Raw genomic sequence first — 21,449 nt, forward strand, 5'->3', positions numbered from 1 at the left:
ACCACAAACCTCTCCAGCCAATAAGAGAACTCCATCAGGGGCCAAACCTAAATGACTCCATGCAAATGCACATCACATTCGTAGGGCTATGCTCTTACTGGCATCATGGATAAGAGGCTCACATGACTTGAGTGTTGTAATGGAAAAATGAAGGCTCCCCGGGAAGGGTAAACAGGGAAGATGAGGAGGGGGTGTTTCCTTCAATGTCAAAGACCATCTGGGGTGCACGGAACTCTGCCTGAGGGTAGACAGAAACTGACTGAGAACTTATGGGTGAATATTAAAGGGTGAACAAGGAAATCTTGTCAAATTCAAACTCAGAAAAGAAATCTGAAGAGAGTGAAAGCAAGGAAGGCTAACCTGGGAGAAATACAGAGACACTGTCCAAACATCCAGGGATCAGGCTGGGAAAGCTGAAGCCCTGAAAGCAAATTTGGCAAGGGACATCAAGGACAATGAAAAAGCCTTGCTATAAGGACATCAGTGATTAAAGGGAGACTAAGTAAAATGTGAGCCTTGGATGGACAAAACAGAACTTGGTTACTCGAGATACATTGGAGACTGAGGCATTCAGTGACTTATTTGCCTCATTTTCCCTGGCAAGTGTTCTAGCCAGACTGCAGAATCCAAAGGTAGGGACTGGAAGAATGAAGTACTGCTCGTTGCAGATGAGCAGGCTTGAGACCATCTAATGAACCTGAAGGTGTACAAGGCCACAGGATCTGACGAGGTGCATCTGCAGATCCTGAGGGAACTTTTGGGTAAAGTTGCTAAGCCATATTTGACAAATTATGGTAGTTCAGTGAATAGAACCCCCACTAGGATTGGTGAAATGGATAGTCCCCATTCCTGAAAAAGGAAAAAAGAAAAAAACTAGGAAACTGAAAGTCAATCAGCTTCATCTCTATGCCCAACAAGATCATGGAGAAGATCTTACTGGAAATTATGCATGGAAAACAAAGAGGTTACTGTTAACAACCAACACTGCTTAAATAAAGGCAAATCGGGCCTGTCAAAGTTCATGATCTTCCATGATGGGGTAGGAGTATTGGCAGATAAGGGAAGAGCAACTGATGTAATTTATCTGATTTGTGCAAAGCATCTAACACTATCCCTCACAACGTTCTCGTCTCTCAGTTGATGAGATGGGGATTTGACAAATGGGCCACTCGGTGGATAAGGAATTGGCGGGGTGTAATGGCTTTATACTAAAAGACAGTATTTAAATGAAACATTGGAAAGAAATTCTTCACCACAGGAATGGTGAGGTTGCCTTAAGCTCTAACTACTCACAGAAGACACAGATGTTGGAGCTGAAGACTGCACAGAGCAAGCTGTGGCACGAGGGACTACTTCATCCTTCGCAGTTTTTGCAGATGCAGGAGCCGATGGCTTCTGAAACAGAAAAGTTGCATTGCATTTACTGAATATGCTCAGAAACCCCAAACATATCTGTTAAGTGTTTTGTTTTGCTTTTTAAAAATACAGTACAAAATGAGGGAGAAAAAGAGTCCAAATGTAAAGCCAAATGCTTTTAATGTCAATTAAAGACTAGATGCCAAACAGAGTTGATATACTGCATGTTCCACTGAAAGCCACAAAGAAATAACAAAGAAATGAAAATATTTTTTCTTGAATGAACAGCAGCACTATCCAGTCTTAACAGATCACTTACTGTTAGCATTTACAGTGAACTAGACTTACTTTGGATGTGCTGCTGGACTTTGATGGCTTGGATTGTACTGCAGGCTGTGCAGGGCTGGCGAAGTCTTTTGAAAATTCATCAACAAGGTCAGATTCACTCAAAGGCTGCAAAAAAAGGACATGCGTGGTATGGGTGACTCACTGCCTATTTTTCATGAATTATACTTCAGGTTTTCAGAAAGCAGACCAACCTTTGTAGCCAATACCAAAATAACCTCTGACATTTACATCCATAAAACATCATGAGTTTTACAGTGCAAGGAACTAAAAAAGCAAACGCAACAACAAGAAAAATCAGAATGAGTCAGTTTCCTTGATATTAACAGCTAACGTAACTGTAGAGAATGTTGCGTGCAAAATTTAGGGAACATTATGTTCAATACAGTTTACTGGGCTACTGAAATGAAAATGCAACTTTATCACTAGAAAAAAAAAACAGAACACTGATATTTTACTGCACCCATGCCATGCTGTATCAGTATTTAAAGTACGTATTATATAGAGGTTTTGGGAAGTGGTAGCATCAGGTTATGATTTTTGCATTTTAATTTTTTTTTTTCATAGCAGAGTATAGAGTACAGTTCCCTCAGAGGCAGTATCACTTATAAATTCTCAGCTCATGCAGTGACTGCTGACACTCCATGTCTTCCCCTATGAATAATACTCCAGGAAAAAGTGAATAAATTGCAGCTTTATTTCCCTGCTCTGCAAGCTCTTAGAATTTGTTGATACTATGTGATTTAGTACTCTGTGATCCAGGTAGTTCTGTAATCTATTACAAATGCTCCTGTGATCCTTCCAGCTTTTAGGTTTACACCAAAACGTAAACTGATTTAATATCAGTGATAACCATTAAATTGCTATGTGCAATTCATTTAATAAAGACTTATCTGATTAAGTTCATAATACATGTTATAATATTCCTAAAGGAGACTCTTACCTTTTTTCCTCTCACACTGTTTCTTTCATTGGTCAGTTTCCTTAAGTATTTCTAAAATATTTAATCACTAAGAGTTTCACTTTTCGTAACTACTGACTCACTCTCTACACTGCTACCTCGAAAAAGCATTTAGGAAAATCAGCTTTTTTCACAAAAGTAATCATACCACATGTAGTTAAGGGCATGCAAAAAGACGACCCTAACTACTAGAAGTCCAGATGAAATCATGAAATTAACTGACTCCTGCATTTTGCAGGACTTAAGGATGACATGCTGAGGGATTTGAAGATTAGTCAGCTAGTGACAGATTTTTTTTTTATTTTGTTGCTTTTGATTTCATAGATTTAAATTACTGATGACATCATGGAAATATTGGCAAATATGAAAACTTGTTGAAAACTGCCTTCTTCAAATTACAAATTGGGACATAACAGAGAGGGGAAAAAAGAGAAAAAAAATCACATGAAACATACATACAAATGATATGTCAAATATTCAATTATAATTGTGTCTCAGATTGAGAAGGGTATAAGAGCACAGGAATACTTATCCTTCTGCTAAAAATGTCATTCTTTTGCTATGGGACATCCTGTTTTGCTTTGGTATTGGACCACATTCATACTATGGATCAGCCTCCTTTAATTTGTACTGTGTTCCTGTTTTGGAGCATTTTTTTTCTAGGCATGTTTTTCCTTTCACTCCTTGTGAAACAAGAGAACTTGTCTCCTAACATCAGTTCTGGTTCCCTCAAAGCCTTCTCTTTTTCCCCTTGTGACATGTTTGTCAGGTATTCCTCTGTGCATCTCTCACACATCACCCATCCACATGGCTGAATATCTAAGATTTGACAGACACAAATATATAGAAATGTAAGGTCTTTTCATTACTGTCTTTGTCTTCCTCCGTATTTCAAGCTTGAATACTAAAAATTAATTCACATTTTCATTACAAAAGCACTGCTCCATTTTCATTTAGATTGGTCCTGACCTTCACACTCATTTCAGAAGAATGAAGGTTAACGGTACATTTCCGATTCCAGCCAAGATATTTTGGCATCACTCTTTAAGTCATCATATTTCAGTTCCTTTCTTTTCAGTTCCTTTTCTTTTTCTACTTTTTTTTTTGCCTTCCTTTTGTAGTTTTTCAAGTAACCATTACACTTTTTATTTAATCAATTCAGTCTATTTTGCACTTTCTAAGCCATAATAGAAATGCTTCTTGTGAAGTCCAAGTTGATCTCTTCATTTAGGAAAATGTCTGCAGCACCTTTTTGCCTCCTTCCAGTTTTATTACATTATGTTTGATGACTGTCAAGGAAACACTGACTTTCCTACTTTTCCTCTATCTGTATTTCAATTGCTCCAACAGACTTTTACAGGATACCTTATACTATTTCCTTACAAAAGCTTTTCTTTGTGTTAGCAGTTACTTCTGTAACTCTTTAATACCTAAGTAACCTCTAGATCTTTTTCTTACTTTGATCTCCTCATTCACAGGCAGCAAGTTTCAATAAAAATGGCTTCCATTTGACTCTTCAGATCAGTGGTTTTTGTGCAAGGAAAGACACAAGCAAATCAAGAGACTTAAATAATGGCATAGAGAGAAGTGATGACAGAAGGGGGAAAAAACAGGGTTTTTTATTCATACTCCTACTGTTATTATCAGTTTTCTAACCTTAGGTTTTTCTTCAGGCTTTGGGAGTACTGGTTTTCCATCTTTATCCTGAAAGTAAAAAAAGCAAGTATTTTCTAGTATTGTCAGGTATTCCTCTGTGCATCTCTCACACATCACCCATCCAGATGGCTGAATATCTAAGATTTGACAGACACAAATATATAGAAATGTTCCATATTCCATAGTTACCTCAAAATAATAATATGAGACAACCAGACTAAATCAGTACAAAAACATAGTCACAAGCATTCTCCTAAAAAGAGGTAGCTCTTACATCACCAGGTTAGCAGATTAAAATATATATATATTGGGCTGTCAACACAATAAAAATGGGCCAAGAAACTTGAAAATAAGTGTTCATTCCTATTCAGGAATTCCTCAATATTCAGTATGAACTAATTCTATAGGAAAACAGCAGAAATTAATCTAGTAAAAAGGTAATTTCTGAGTGAAAAAGACAAACTTCTTCACTTGTGCTAAGAAGGTGTTATATTCCACATTCCTGGCTAGACAGCCTTGAAATCTCTAATTAAGGGGTTAAAGTGCTCCATTCAAAACAGTTCCACAAGCAACAGTTCACATACCAATTTGTTAATGTCAATTATTCTAACAAACATTAAAAATTAAAAAATTCAGTTCTGTAAGTGAAATTGAACTATACCACAGTTCTACTGCTGGTTTTCTTAACCATGAGCAAATCTCCATCACTTTAATTTCCAATCTGAAGAAGTAGTTTCCGTACTGTTTTACATTAGTAGTTCAAGGCTACACTGAAAATGGGTACCCAAGAGCAGTTTTCCAATACTGAGGCTGAATATCAGAAACAAATCACACCACTCTTCAGGAAGGAACACATGAGCTGGGAAGATCCTATCTTTCTTGAGGATGTCTGAAAAAATGTAGTCATACTCATAAAGGAAAGGAAGGAAAGTAGAGACACAAGAATTATCTAGAAGGTAAAGTCACAGGTTGAATACATTACTATAGCTTGTTTTCCACACATTCTGTCCCTACCTGTGACCAAAAAAAGTGTTATAGGCAACTGTCCTATTTATAAAGCAGCAGAGATTTTTAAAAACTTACCAGCTCTGGAGTCAGCCTGTAGTCTGGAGGTATTGTATCATCACGTTCTCCAGCCTTTTTTTCTTTTTTCTCTTTAGCTTTTGCCTGAAAATAGAAAGTACAAAAAATACTTACTTAGAGAAACAAAAACATATCATACATTCAACATCACTATCAAGATAGTTCAGTCAAAGAAATACAGGCATCAGATAAAAATGTTCTGTGTAACAACATATTCAAGTTCATAGTATCATAGAATTGTTTGAGTTGTAAGACAGATTAAGTCTAAATGTCACTTGTACAGCTCCCTGAAACAAACAGGGACACCTACAGCTCAATCAGGTTGCTCAAAGACCTATCCAGTGTCTAGGGACAATGCATCCACTACCTCGCTGGGCAACCTATGTCAGCACTGCACCATGATTACTATTAAAAAAACCTTTTTTCTTATATTTAAAGTCTTAATCTTTTAGTTTAAACCATTTCCCCCTGTCCTATCACAACAGACCCCACTGAAGAGCTTGTCCCCTTTTCTCCAAAAGACCCCCTTTAAATACTGAAAAGCCATAGATAACGTGAATTCCTCAATTTATTCTTACCCAGTTACTGTGACAAAAATAAGAAAGGACTATATTTTGTTTTATCTTTTTAAATGCATGAAGTTCCAGCTATTGTTCACAACTGTAACTTCATAGCCAGTATTTTTAGACCTTTTTGAAAGTATAAAGTCCTTAAGTTTCCCTGAATTGCATCACGCTGACAATACAAAATGCAGTTTGTCATCAGCTACTTAAACACAGCTTTACACTCTCTGGACCTTCTTCATGAAGTAATGCATCCACCAAGATGTATGTAGGCCCAGACTCAATCTGCAATACAACATGCTCTTGTTTGTCAAAATTATACTCTAACATATCTTGTCAGTAATAATTATCTTTCTGCTATTTCCCTGTCATTTGCCTGCTTCGAGCTGTAAGTGAAGATGGGAGGAAAAAAGTATTATTAGTGGGCTTATATAAACAGAAACTGCAAAACTGAATAAAAAGTCAAAGTACAACATGCAAAATATGGCTACTGCAGAAATCTTACTGTTGAAGGAAAAAAAAAGACTGAAAAGACAGAGCTAAAGGCAAGACTCAGATTATAAAGACAATGGAATTTGGTGGACGAAGGAAAACATCTCACAAAACATCAAAACGATTTATGAAAAAGTAATATATGCAAAGCAAACATCTAGTATTAATTGTACCCTAGTGCACTGGGAACAAAACAGAGGAACTGTAGCTAACACAAAGAAAGGTATATTTATTCATATCTATATAGCCAAAAAAGAAAATTCTTTAATTTTACAGAATGTCATATGATATTCTACCTCATTCCACTCAGGATTCTGTAATTTCTAAATTTTTCAAACCAAACTGGACTCAGACATTCCTTTTGGCATGAAAGTTGCTTTGCTATTATTTACATATTTGTACAATATCTAACAAAAAGGATCTAAGATTCCATGGAAGACATATTTTTTTTACTTTTTAATGGAGCAAGCTCATACCTCTGACACCTCTACAACAGTGCTAACATCTTCTGGTTCGGGTTCAGGTTCAGGTCCACCAATAGTAGCCATTAGAGCTTCCATTGCATCCTCTCTGATTTCCTGTATTTACAGAAATATGCAGATTTTTTTTGTTATTTCTTTAAATGAACAAAAACACAAACATTTTGCTGTATTTTACTGGCAAACAGCCAGCACCACACTGATCATTTTGACTTTGCTACATTTGATTTTTGTAACACTACACTGAAGCATATGGCAAATTCTGGAGAAAAAAAATGTAATGTAACAAACATTCTCTCTAAATAAAAAAAAAAATGAACAGTTTGTAAAATGTTGGGAAACAAAATCACATCCAGATTTTAAACAGTTTCCAGTTTAAAACAGCTAAGAAAATTTACTATACTCCTCCAGTCAAAATAAGAGTTATTCTACAGAGGATAGAACAATCTGATCCATCAAGACCAGATCTTTCAAATGCTGGGTAGTCTGCACCATCAGAATTCCTAACATTTCCCTACTTTCCTGGCTAAACAGGATTTTCAACTAAAATGAGGCTGAGAAGTATCTTTATAATACAAGGCAACTGAAATTTTAATTACAGGTTAACTAGTCAAAAGATAGACCTTTATACCTCTTTTGATTTTGTTTTCTTCTCTTTAGGAGGAACTGAAGTCTTCACTGAACTTGCTGCTTGTGCTTGTATGATTTCTCCTTCCTTAGTTTGTTTCTTCAATGTGAGAGCAAAATGAGAGGGATTTAACTACAGGCAAATTTACAAAAATATTTTTCAAAAGGGAAAACTGTCAACATTATTTTAGAGTAAAGCATTATGATAAGAGAAGTACTTCACTACAATAGAAGAATGCATGGCGAAAAAAAAAAATATCAATACCTCTGTTGTCTTCTTTTCTTCAGCAGCAGCAATACTACAGGTAAAGTCAGATGACAGGGCATCTGCAAGCTCATCATCTGTCATTGGTTTCTGAATAAATTTTGCAAAGTAGGTTATGATTAGTGAAGTCCAAATATCAGTGCTGTCAAATTTAGTTTAAAATCTGAACACGTTTCAAGCTTACTCAAATGATACTTCTCCTCATTTTTTCATTCATTTATTCAGACAAGCACTGATTTTTATATATTGAACTTACAAGTAGCTAAATTAAATCAGCTTACAGAATTATCTTGTAAGTATAAGCATTTGTAAGTATAAGTAATCATTGCTAAAAAGATTAAAGAAAAACTATTGTATGCACACTCAATATATCTTCTCTGTGTTATTATTATGACAATTATTTTGTCCCTTTAATCCAACACGTTTGAAAGCATTTATTGGTCTGGATTCATTTTCTGTCAATTCCTACCTCTTTACTAAAAAGCGAATAAGCAAACAAACAAAAAATCCCTGTGCCCAATTCTTAGTTTTATCTGTATCTATGTTATCTGACAGCCCACAGGCCAATCCCACTTCCTGGTATTACTGGAAGACATACACGATTTTAATTTTCCAAGGAATCCTATGATAATTGGTTTATTTTCACCTTGCAATACACACATAAAGAAAGACTTACTTCAGAAAGTTCATCCACTTTTGGTAGGCCTCCATCTTTGCCATCCACTTTGCTCTAGAAGGAGAATTGATTTTGTAGTAAATGGGAAACAAAAATATACAGAAAGAAAGAAAACAGACAAAGAATTGTGTGTTTTGTTAACTCACAAACCTTCAATAATGCAAGGTAATCTGGAGGGAGGCTACCTTCTCGTTTACCCAGTTCTTCCAAGTATTCCGAAGAAATATTTTCCTTTGAAAAGAATGTACACACCAATGCTTTTATACTACTGTTTACTGAAATAAATTTATAATTTCTAAGTTTTCTCATCTATCTATAGTGACATTTTTTGGAAGAAAATAAAAGCATTGGCTAGATCACAGGACCATTACTAAAAACTAGCTATATAGTATCTTTCAGAATCTACTGTCATGCATATGTATATCAAATAGTTTCAGCTATGTACATCATCTAGCAGAACTCTATTAGATTATTTCTGGAATAAAGTCATTTAAAGGTATCAAAGTATATGTTAATCTACATATACTGAATTTTAGATATTTACTAATCCCAACTTGTTTGTTTTGGATGAGTACTGAATTAGACTTGCAATCTTAATTGTCCTTATATGACTCTCCTATTTTAACTCTGAAAATACGCTTTCTTCCTCAAATTCTCAACATTTTACTCTCTTGTAAGTAGATATGAAAGCTCCTAGACTCTTTATTCTCTTACACATCCATTAATGCCTTTTGTAAATGTGCTGGAAGATTGTGCTTGGAAGTCAGTTCAAGAAGCAACTTTAAGTAAGTCACTTACTTAACCATGTCCTGCTGCAATATATACATAATTATACCATTTCTCTATTACTGAAAACCACTAGAATGCAGCTGTTTAAAGTCTCTTACACCTCTTAGCAGATCGAAGTAACAATTACTGCATCACTATACCAGTGAGCAACTGCAGACTTATCTTAGAGCTGAATTTTCCAAAAACTGGGAAGTGTTAAATACCGTAATTTCCGGACCAGTGTAAACTGGTCTAGTAGCCACATCATCTTCAGATCCACCCAGTGTATCTATTAAGCTGTCCAGTGCTGATTCATCCATGGCAGGCTAAAAAATAAGCAGAGCATTATAAAACATGCTATCCCATGGAAAGAAAAGAATCATCTGGTGAATCTGTGGAGAAACTTTAGAAACTAGACTAGAAAGTTTCTTTGTGTAGGTCTAGTATTTGCAAGTATTTTCAACAAAAGCTCTTCTTAAACTCAATTCCTGTGTCAGTAACAAGATCTTTGCATTTATATACTACCTGAAATACATATACAAATATAAGTGAGAAATAAAAATTAATTTTATGCTTCTTGTGGTAAAAGTAACTGTAAATCAATCAGAACGCAAATGCCATGCCATTAGTTGTTTACCTTTTCCTTCACGTAGTCCTTCAATCACAATCCATAACTACTAGAAAGCAGTACTTCAGAAATTACAAATTTATTTTTGCTGAAACAGGAAAGTTTCAGAAAAAGAAACATTCCCTGAAGTCAATTTACAATGGAAGCATTTCTTTAGGATTGTGTTGACCAACCTCAGTATTTGGTTTATCAGCTGCAGCAACCATACTAGCAACAGCACCTGCACCCACTGCAACTGCACCATCTGCTGTGGATGTCTTTTCAGCCTGGAGAAATAAGAGAAGAATTAAGAGATCATTTCATTACGTGATCCTGTATTAAAAATTCTACAGACAATACAAAGTGAAACAGATATTGTACTCAGGCACAACTATCTACTGTTCCTCATTATCTACACTTTCATTAAAAAATATATATATATTTCCACATACTGTCTGAAAGGTTTGGAAGCTGGATATCGGCAGTTTGCAGATACTCAGACTAGCTGAGAATGTTCAATTCAGAGGCAAAATCTACTTATTTTGGACACAGCAACTGGTTTATGCACCTCCACAGAATCCAAATGCTTTGGCAGAATGATCTCACCTACGTGCAATATTCTGGAATGATATGCTGCTTCCAGCATTTGATCACAGCACAAAGTGTGATCTTGTATGCAAAAATCCACGCAATTTTAAGTTTTTTTTGTTTGTTTGTTTGTTTTCCAGCAAAGAAATTTGCAGTGCAGTAAGATTATGGGTTCCCTTCCAAGCCCCTTTTTAAAGCTTTCATTTGCATCTACATGGTGGTTTTTCAGCAAATACTGCTGAAATAATTAAGTGTAAGCTGTCTATTTATTGCAACAGAGAGTTTAGTAATGGAACAACATCAATACAGACTTCAGACTTCTACACTGCTGACATTTACTGTGAAAAACAAAAACAAAAGAAAACGGTACATTGTAGTAGAGCTGCAGGAGTCCTTCATGGTACTCTGGTGTTGTCACCCAGATGCACACAGATGTGAAGACCAAAAGTTGTAGATCCTTACTCTACCAGACGTTTTTGCTCTAGTATTTTCCCCACTTGCCCTTCTGAAATGATACCTCCTCAACTTCTTCCAACATTTCTCCTCCTAATTTTTTTTTTCCTACATCTTTGCAGCTAGGCCTATTCTATTGCAAACATATAACCTGCTGATCTTTGCATTTGGATTAAACACTGCTATTTCAAATACACTTTAAACTGTACAGATAGAGAAGAACCATGCTGACAGTGCTCACATCAATAAAGCACTGATTACATGGTCCCTTCTGCTCACTTTTGGTAATAAAGGTGCAGGGGAAAAGACTGAAGAACTAGTCACTCCCATGTAGCTGCAAGAAACATGCAAAAAGCTTCTATGTGGACTGAGGAGTCCCAAGAATGTAACATACAGGAAAACAATGAAGCAGGGCTACAGCTGTAGTAATCTGCATATTGCTTGCCGGAATAAAAGTCACAGTGTGTTAAGCAATGTAAACAGATGTACAAAGAGGATAACAAAGTGGACGCACATCAGGATTAGCAAACAAGTATAAACTACCAACACTATCTGCCACTGAAGCTGTATGTGCTCTGCAGCCAATCCTTATCCATTAAGGTTCTCATGAGTTAGCTGGAATTGGTATAGCCAGGGGGTTAATTTAATCTGTGAATAGAATTTGAAATTTCTAGTGTCTCAAATTTAGAACAGCACAAAAAGAGGTCTGTCACATGCATCTTTCAACTTAATACAGTTTCTGAGTTTTTCCTACATTTTGACTTTTGGAGGCTATCTTGCTTCATAATGTTCAGCATAAGAATCCATCTAGATGCAGAATTCTAACTTTTATCCTAACATAAAAAATAAAAATTGGATTGCTACTTTTACTATACCTGTGCTGTGTCTGAAGAGGTTGCTTTTGAAGGCCACTCAGCTTGACTTGTAGTTTCCTTCCCGGTATTATTTGGCTTAAAAGCTGTTACCACAGAAGGTGCAATTGGGCTTTTTGCCTGTATGGAGAGAAACCATTATCAATAGATTGGGAATACATATACACATACACAAATAAACAAAAGTAAAGAGTATCAGAGAGGGACGGTTATAACTTACACCACTGGATTCCTTTTGCTTCTCTTCAACTGGTTGATTATTTTGAGAGCTTGATGGCTGTCATAAAAGAGAAACTTCTGATCATTTACCACAATTCAATGCCAGGGAACATGATCTACAGTATGTAAGTAAATAAATCTATAAATAAACATTCTTATATAAACATAAACAAACATAACCGGAAGTACATGAGAAGAAGATTTATTCCTATCATCTACTAAAACTCAGAAATTTGAATGGGAGGAGAATGTACTTACTGCCCAATACACCCTCTGAAGTGGACAATCCTTTAAATACTTTTGTATAGCTTGTTTTAGGGAAAAAAAAAAAAAAGATGCAAGACTCTAACTACAGGCACATTTTTAAAATGGCAGTCTTAAAAGAGGTTCTTATTTTTAGCCAGGTATGCAAAAAATATGCTTCTACTGATACACAAGTGCAGTTTAGAGGAGACAAAGATGATTCATCTTTCAAACTGTATTCGCATTAAGGTATTTATCTAGAGAAGCCATCACAGGCACAGCCATACCTAGGATACTGTAAGTAGAAAAGCATGCTTACTCCACTCTCTAATACTCATTTATCCTTTAAAAAAAGTTATTTTAAATTATATATTCAACTAGTGCAAACTAAAAAGTGAATTAACTTTTCTCACATGCTCTTGATAAACTACATCTCTCCAACCAATTACAGTCTGCCCTGTTTTGCAATGTAAGCCTGAAGTAACTTCAGCCCTCTCGGTTGGATGGCTTTGGGGAAAGGAATTGATTGTTTCTATTTCATACTTGCGATATTTTGTTTTTCTGGAATGTGGGAAGGGTAAAACAAGGAGAATGTGCAGAAAAAAAATGAATTAACTTTAATCCTGTCTACAGTGAGCAAATCTATTTGGCCTACTGCTTGTTTCTTTCCAGATAAATCTGCCTAACAGCAAGTGACAGACAAGAAGTCCACATTTCAGGACTGATATCCAAACAAATTTGAAAATATATCCCAAGGCTAGTAACTGGAAAAATGAGAACACCAGCTTTCTCCATATTTTCCTGCCCACCTTCCATCTAAATAAGCACAAGATGGACTTCCTAAGCTGCTGTAAAACAATAATGCATACTGACTGCTTTCACAAAGCACTAGCTAGCTCATTTGCACTCAGGTTTGTTACAACTCATTCAGCAGTTTCGTGCAACAAATTAGTGGCTAAGAATTTATCCTATTACTCCAAAGTCAGTCAAAAAATGAAGTGCAACACTTACTAAGAGTGAAAACTAAGTACTCACCTTCACTGACTGTGCAGTTTTTTCAGGTTCTGTTTGGCTCGTTGGTGTGGGCTGAAAGGTAACAAATTTATATTCAGACAGAGATTTAATATATTTGTGTATTTCTAATGTGTGAGCTAATTTAAAGAGAAATATTAGATTGGTTTGCACCTGTGCAATGCAACTAGTATGCTGCAGTTTAAAGACCTGGCTCTGACTTTCACTCCACTGATCTAAGAACTGTCAATGTATACAAGCACACACAAACACTCCTCGTACCCAAGAGTCGAAGGAAAGGTTACAAAGCCAATAAACAAACAAAATAAACAGATCAATTTAAATATGAAAACTTTCGGAAGCCATGCCACAGAATCGATTCCTATGATTCACCTCAAGTATGGTAAGCTCTAAATTAATACTAACAGAAACAATTAAGAACGAGCACTGAAAAGCCAAAAGATAGCTCTATATGATGAGAAGAAAGAAAAATTGAAGCGTAACATCTTTGTCACAGACATGGACAGCAGGATTGAGTGCAGCCTCCGCTAGTTTGCAGACACCACCAAGCTGAGTGGCCAGTCATGTTGGAGGAAAGAAATGTCGTACAGAGGGACCCGGGGAGACCTGAGAAATGCCCATATGTGATTCAACAAGGCCAAATGCAGGATGTTGCACTTGTTTTACGTCAATCCCAGATACAAGTACAGACTCAGACAAGAGCTCAATGAGAGCAGCCCTACAGAGAAGGACTTGAGGCCTCTGGTACACAAAAAGCTGGACATGAGAAAGCAGTGTGCATCTGCAGAAGGCCAACTGCATCCTGGGCTGCATCAGGGAGAAGGGGGGGGGATTGTCCCTCTCTGTGCTGCCCTCATGATGTCCCATCTGGAGCACTGCATCCAGGCTGATACCCCCAGTACAATAAATACATGGAGCTGTTAGAACAGGTCCAGAGGAGAGCCACAAAGATAGTCAGAGGCTGGAACATTTCCCATGAAAAGACAGGCTGTGGGAGCTGGGCTTGCTCAGCCTGTAGAAGACTCCAGGGAGACCTCACTGTCTCCCTGGCCTTTTAGAGGCCTTTTAGAACCTTTACAGAGCATACAGGTAAGCTGCAGAGCAACTTCTTACGAAGGCATGTCAGTGACAAGGGGGAATGGTTTTAAACTTATAGAAGGTAGATTTAGGTTAGATGTTAGGAGAAAACTCTTTACTCAGAGGGTGGCAAGGCCCTGGCCCAGCTGCCCAGAGAAGCTTTGGTGCCCCATCCCTCAAGGCCAGGTTGGATGGGGCCCTAGGCATCCTGAGCTGGGGTGGGGGGGAGCCTGCCCATGGCACAGAGGTGGGAATGGATGGGCTTTGAGGTCCCTTCCAACCCAAACCATTCCGTGATTCTATGATTCTAAGTGCCAGCTGATTCATCACAGCTTTCTCACTACTTTGCTTTTGCTGTTGCTACTTTAACTGCTCTATGATTAACAAATGAAGAGTCAGCATGGTTTCTGGAAAGCCATCAGAGGACACCAAAGAGAAGGGAATTCCTGTAAGTGTGAAACCTCAGAAGCACTGCAGAATCAACTGGGGAGATGGTTTGTTCAGAGAAGACTAATTTAATTCACTGCTAGAAACAGCACTAAGTGCAAAAAATCTAAAAGCACACATGGAGAACTACATGGCCATATATGTGCAACAGAGCCCGAATTCCTACCCTGTCACCCAGAGAGGAAATCTGCAGTTGTGGGGCACAACTCGATGGAGCAGTGGGAGCAGAACAGCCCATAGCAGCTGAACGGTGGCAGCAGACTGTGCCTTTTACACCTACTCATGACTGTGCTTTCTCCACAGCTGACCAGGCACATCTGAAGTATGTGTCATTGCACTGTATCCACATGCAGTAAGACAGGTTTTGAACTCAGGAAATACAGCCTCAGACAGAAAAACCTTCCTTATTCCTTTTATCCTAATAAATGAGCGCATTTAAAGTTGCTAAGAGACAAACAACACATTGGCTTTTTCCATCAGCCTATTAAAAGTCAGTGAGCAACCAAATAACATTATATTAGCCTGTAATTTAGATTTGTTTGTTGGCTTGTAATCTTTCCCTATTTCAGCTGCCAGCCATTAATTACCATTTAGACATACCTAGCTTATATTTGATAGCTGCCTAGATAAAGAAACTGTCAAAACTTGTTTATCATTTGTTATGGTAGTATTTACGCCCATACACTGGACCATACTGGTTGTGAAAATGTGAACATGTGCAGAAGTGTAGATACTTGGGCACAAGCTGGGCGGAGGCTTGGAAGCTACAGAATGGAGCACATCACCATATGACATTCAATACCATACAAGATAAACAAAACACAGATAGAGAGCAGGATCAACAAATTTCTGTGCTACAAAGTAGTGAAAAAATAAGTATTAAAAACAATAGTAATAGTCACCTAACCTCACAGATTTCCCCCCTTTGGAGTTTATCTTGATGCCTACATGGATTAAAACTCAATACTTGACAGGTTCATACTCTATGCGCTCCCACTTGTGCATTATTGTTATTTGACCACGGTACGGCTAACTCAAAGACACAGGCATCCAGTTGTGTAAAATCCTACACTGCAATCATAAATTTTCAGGTTTTGGCTCAAACAGGTTGGATACATTCATGTAACATCTAAAGCAGAGAATCAAACTGACAGGAGACAACCTTCGGCAGCATAATGTTAGAGAAATGAGAGCAGAGGTACACAAAGCATAGTTTGACTTTTCCTGCTGCGGGAATGTTGCCTGCTGGATGCTTGAGACCTGAAGCAGAGCACAAATTTCTGTTTTTCTTGCATGCTTTTCAGAACATTAAACACACCTTTTTTTTCAGAATAACAATTAAAAAAAAAATAGAGTGCTTGCAATTCTGTCGATATTTGAGGAGAGTATCGAACACGAACATAAATTCTCAGCTTTACAACCTAGCTATTTGCAACTACATGTTATTATTTTTGCATATTGTAAGTAGTATTTTACTTCATCTATTTTTATAGTAGGGTATACACTATTTGTTATACTTGTTTATGTTTTAAACTGTACATCTCATACTCTAAGTTTATCTATTTCAATACTTCAGAATATACGTGGGCTCACAAAAGCAACACTTTGATTCAAGACTCATACACACCTTAAGATGCTAAACATTGAACATGTGATCATGAATAAAAAATGCTCACACAAAGAGATACTTATTTAGATACACTTTCAGCAGCAGCAAAGTTCAAATCCAATAATAAATAATTATTACTAGGCAGGTCAAGGCAGTGTTTTCTCTATTTTAGTATGAGACTACACATTCAAAGGCAAATATTCAGTCAATTGTGAGCAGTCACAATTACTTACGGGTTGTAAACTGAAGCCATAGCACCAGTTCACAGCACAGACCAAAATCCCTTACTGAGATGATGTTCTACTTCCCCTTCTACTGCTGCTTTACCTGCACTGTGTCAGGACCTGAGGGACCAGATACTAAACTGACTCAGGAGACTGAAAAGTGGGTTAGAAAACAAACAAACAAACCAACCCCAAGCTGCAGTAAATCACAGCTTTCTCAAAGCAGCAGAAAACAAGCCTAATTCAAGACAAAGGATTCATGTGCAGAACTGGAAGCTAAAGAGATGTTCAGAACATATTTAAGGATAGTGGGTACACTACAGGGATTCCAAAAAAGAGAAATGGGACTTGTTTACAGCAGGCCAATTAGAAAGGAATTAGTTTGCCAGAAATTCAAAACTAGAAATGCAAACTAAGATTTAGTAACACTATTTCTCTTCAAACGAGTCTACTATCAAAATGCAGGTAACTTGCCTAATCCAGCAGGTGAAACGACATTAATAACACAACGCATTAGAAGAAAACATCTGTTAACTTACACATGGAAATACAGGACTATGTTTTGAAGTGGTTTGTGTTTGACAGCCTTTTTTTTTTTGTCAGTGCTCAAGTATATGTCTCTGCTGCTGTTTCATCTTGTAAACACTTTAAAGAGCTCTCTAAAAATTTACCACATTATTCTGAATTACTTGAAATTTTAAGTAGAGAAAAGGTTTTAAAAGATCTAACAGCTAGCTTTATACACAAAGAAGATGGACCTAGACTATCCTCAGAGGTGCTGAAAAGACAGCAAAGGATTTTCCAATTCAGTAAAAGGTAAAACAAACAAACAAAGAAACAAACAAACAAAAAAAAAAAACAACCATAATGAAGGTGATGAAACATCAGCATTGGCAACAACTGCACAATCCATACACTCAGAGGTACTCAGAGTTTGGAAGGTCTTGAGCATCTGAAAGCTTCCTAGGTGGCTCTGCTCTGACTGAGGGGCTAGATAAGATTATATCCAGATACCTGCTCTAATCTTGCTACTCTAAGCATTTTTTTTTTGTATTTAACACAAGATGCAGACAGTCGTAAGTTTCACCACTGCAGAGTCTGCCACTGATCTAGGGTAGTATTCTATAATTTTGTTGGATTCACTGATATAATTATGGAAAATGGTGGGAGAACATCATTAAACATTTCCTGAAATATTCATAAATTGTAGTAGGTGAAAACAGGCAAAATTAGGCTGGCTGTCTTTAACAAGAAAAGCACGCCCATCTACTATGACAAGGATGACTGTATTCCAACTAGTAAAGCACAAGGATTGATTATACACCTTCTATACAGTAGAAGTCGTAGTCACAAGACTGACCGAAAACAAGTACGAAGAACAAAAGCAAGGATGCTATCAGACAGCCAACAATAGGTGATTCACAAGAAAATGCAGTCTGTGAAATTATCATTAGGTGAATAAAACTGTAATTACACTGGGGGGAGCTATATACATGTCATGAAGCAAGACTGCACTAAAATTTGGCACTGTTTTCATAAAACCCGTAAGTCCTTTGTACAGCATTGTTTAGATTTTTTTAAATGAAGAAACTAAGCTGTAGACAAGAAATATGCAAAGCAAAGTTAGTCAGTATCAAAGTATGAAAAAAGAAATTCCGCTGCTTTGCATAATTCTGCTTAGCTATAAGACTGCATGTCTCAGAAATCTGTACCTTTGCTTCTGATGGCTTCATAATGGGTGGTTTTGATGCATCCGCAGAGGGAGACTGCTTCTGAAAGAAAAAAAGCAAACAATAAATTCTACATACTTCCATACAGTAACTATAGGCAGCCAGAATTCATTAGATAAGCAGCCAGGAGTAAAAAATACAGTGTTACTGAAAACCAGATTTATCATTTTACATCTTCTATCTTGCTTGTATTTCTCCTATGTGTTTTTGCAGGATTCTGACAACAGATCTTGTAACAACACTTTTTTCCAGCACACACCAAAGGCAAATTTCATATCAAGTATCAAAACAAACTCAAATTCTGCTCTTGTACTGAGCTTAAACCTACTATGCAGAGTTCTTACACATTTCAGATTTCTTCATAAAGTAATTATGCTTTTGGATTTACTAGTCAGTCACACAAAATATTCAGTACTGAATTGGAAGCTCAAATTTTTTGAGATGAGAAGGAGTGGTTATTTTCCATGTAACACACACCAAGAAGTGATCATACACATCATGCAATCCATTCAAAAGAGCTATGAACAACAAAGTCCACTCTCCTAGTTTCAGCAATGTTATCTCCCCAGTGTTACCCCCAACAGCAGATGTTTGACTTCTCCAGTAACTGTATCAAATTCTACAGCCCAGAAATTAATACTTTAATTCACTCATCAATACTTTACACAAATGCAATACTACCTCTCTATCCTGTTTACTGTTTCTCTGCTTGAAGCTGCATTTGCAAACTCAATTGCAGCAACGAGTTCACAGTTTGCATTTAAATGAACAGCACAAATAAAAAAAAAAATTGTACATTTCATTTTCTTCAGATGCTTACCATAGCTCTTACTGCACTTAAACATGTGTAGTCTGAAGGAACTCAGAGGCTGCATAACTATTCCACTCTTGGAGTGACCTCTTATTTCCACATAGAAATTTGAAATATTTCTTTTTCACAACATAACTATTTCTCAAGAATAATAAAATGTTGTACAAAATTTAAAAAGTATGCTATGATGACTATAGAGTGTTCTTCCTTGTAACACATCTGATACCTTTCTTGGTAAGAGGCTTAACAACTCTAAGTATACGACGGAGAGAATCTGCAATTGCCACACTAGAGAACTGTAATAATAATTTCCACTTCCACTTACATATATAAATAAAGACTAATTATATAATAGGTGAGAACTTTTGTATGAGTGGAGATGTACATTAGAATTTTTTAAAGCCTCCTATATCAGGACAAGGAACAAATGTTTCTGAATGATCTTTTTATCTGAATGATCTTTTTATATATTATCATCAAGTATTCTGCAGGCAACATCATGTTTTTCTTATTTTGCTCTGTAACACATTTTCCTTTTCTTACTCCTCCATGAAATTAATCTGAATTCCTTCTACATGACTAATACGTACGTATCTGCTCTACACCTCCGTATTAGTCATCCTAGTCCCTATTCATTTCACAGAGACACGTCTCTGTTTTCTGCACTGTATGATTTATTTATGATGTACGGGAACCTTATCCCTTCCTCCCCTGCAAAAAACTCCCACACCAACCCTTCTTCCTGCAACACGCTGAAAAACTTCATCAAGGTCCAGTACAGCAGCAGCACCTTGACCTGCAGATATCCACCACCACTGCAGTAGCTGACAGTGACAGCTAGGGGATAGAAAGCAGTTAATAAATGGCTGCTCATCAGCTGCTACTGAGAAGCAAAGTTGTACTTCTGTGTTCACAGACCACTTCTGCATACAAGGGCAGCACCACACTGCTGTGGTCTTCTGGCTCCCACAGAGCACAGTGTGCCTTGTTCCATCCATACAGCACCTTTTGCCCCAGTTCCCAATACTGAAGGCCTCTAATTTTCAAGTCTCTTCTTCCAAGGCCTTCTGTGCTCACAGTCTATAATCACACTAAGCCTCACAGGGTGGTGACACAGAAGGCTGCCATGGTCTAAATACGTGTTTCGTAACTAACACGCAGCCTATAAAAACAGTCTGACTCCTGCAAGTCCATTTTGGGTGACAACTTCTTACTGTGGGTTGTTCTGGTTTTCCTGTTCCAAGGCACACGTGCTTTACCCGGTAGTAGGGAAGCTATGAAAACACTGCATTTGCTGCAGCCCATTAATCAGACTGCAGAATGGGTGAAGTTTTGTCCTGCAAGCAGCATAAAAATGCATGTCAGGCTCAGAGGTAAACATTAAAATGCTGCCTAGCAACGAGGATAACAACTGCCTGATGTACAGCTGCTAGAGAGGCTCCAGCACAGCAAAGCATATTGTGCTCATGAAAAAGGATGGCAAACCCCTGCCACAGACTGTGCCAAAGAAACCTGCCCGGAAAAACAGAAAAGCTTAAACCGTCCAACAGGAAGGGAAGAATAAGGAGAGCTCAGCTTCTGGAGGCAGAAAAACATGGACTGGGTGGCAGAAAACACAGTAATTCTTGCGTTGTTTCAGATGCAAAGGGCAGAGCCTACAACAAATGGAAAGACAGTGTCATCAGCACTGACGCTTTTCCTGTGGCTGCACACACAGCTCTGGCCCCTAGACACACAGTGATGCTGGCAGTGCCATGCAGCCCCTACCTGCTTCCTAGTGCACAGCCCTTAGGAAGGCACTCAGAGAGAGTCCAGGCTGATGGATGAACATGGGAACAGACCAACAGAGCTCAGACACTGCTGACTGTGAGTTAAGAACAGTGTGTTCCAGGACGGTCTGCTGAGACACAGGGTCTGTCTGATAAGAGAAGGAATGCCCTTCAAAACTGGCCTGCCAAATGTAACAAGGCAGACCTTACACTAACGTTGAAAGAGAGCAGTGACAAAAGAAAAGAAAAAAAAAAAAACAACAGCCCAAAATGTGAAAAATAAAAAAGCATATAACCTAGTCTCACTGAGTGTATTCCATACACGCGGAAATAAAATGGACATAGTAACAGGAGAGGAGATCAAAGAAAGTAAAGGTAGGAAACATCAAAAGAGAATAGTTTTTACTATTTAAGGAAGTGAAGGTAAATGCCTCTTGGAAAAACAAAACAGCAAAAGAACCCTATGCCAGCTCTCAAGTTATTGAAAGCTGCAAATT

General features: G+C 37.4%; 1 protein-coding gene across 11 annotated transcripts in view; it reads right to left on the reverse strand.

The window, feature by feature from the left end:
* Positions 1 to 21,449, reverse strand: part of CAST (calpastatin) — a 63,499-nt gene that overhangs the window by 11,698 nt on the left and 30,352 nt on the right. For 7 of the 11 annotated variants that reach the window (XM_090132491.1, XM_090132490.1, XM_090132487.1 and 4 more), the window contains 15 exons: positions 18,355 to 18,414; positions 13,289 to 13,339; positions 12,012 to 12,068; positions 11,795 to 11,911; positions 10,073 to 10,165; positions 9,496 to 9,597; positions 8,654 to 8,734; positions 8,504 to 8,557; positions 7,828 to 7,917; positions 7,567 to 7,695; positions 6,933 to 7,034; positions 5,402 to 5,485; positions 4,319 to 4,366; positions 1,705 to 1,809; positions 1,294 to 1,395 (listed from right to left, as the gene is read on the reverse strand). In XM_090132491.1, the coding sequence (XP_089988617.1) occupies positions 1,294 to 1,395; positions 1,705 to 1,809; positions 4,319 to 4,366; positions 5,402 to 5,485; positions 6,933 to 7,034; positions 7,567 to 7,695; positions 7,828 to 7,917; positions 8,504 to 8,557; positions 8,654 to 8,734; positions 9,496 to 9,597; positions 10,073 to 10,165; positions 11,795 to 11,911; positions 12,012 to 12,068; positions 13,289 to 13,339; positions 18,355 to 18,414 (1,275 nt within the window). The remainder of the gene's footprint in view (positions 1 to 1,293; positions 1,396 to 1,704; positions 1,810 to 4,318; positions 4,367 to 5,401; positions 5,486 to 6,932; positions 7,035 to 7,566; positions 7,696 to 7,827; positions 7,918 to 8,503; positions 8,558 to 8,653; positions 8,735 to 9,495; positions 9,598 to 10,072; positions 10,166 to 11,794; positions 11,912 to 12,011; positions 12,069 to 13,288; positions 13,340 to 18,354; positions 18,415 to 21,449) is intronic. The other 4 variants (XM_090132488.1, XM_090132495.1, XM_031605299.2 and 1 more) reach the window with 2 other exon arrangements.

Source organism: Phasianus colchicus, chromosome Z, assembly GCF_987193195.1.
Source record: "Phasianus colchicus chromosome Z, bPhaCol1.hap1.1, whole genome shotgun sequence".
Lineage (NCBI taxonomy): Eukaryota > Metazoa > Chordata > Aves > Galliformes > Phasianidae > Phasianus > Phasianus colchicus.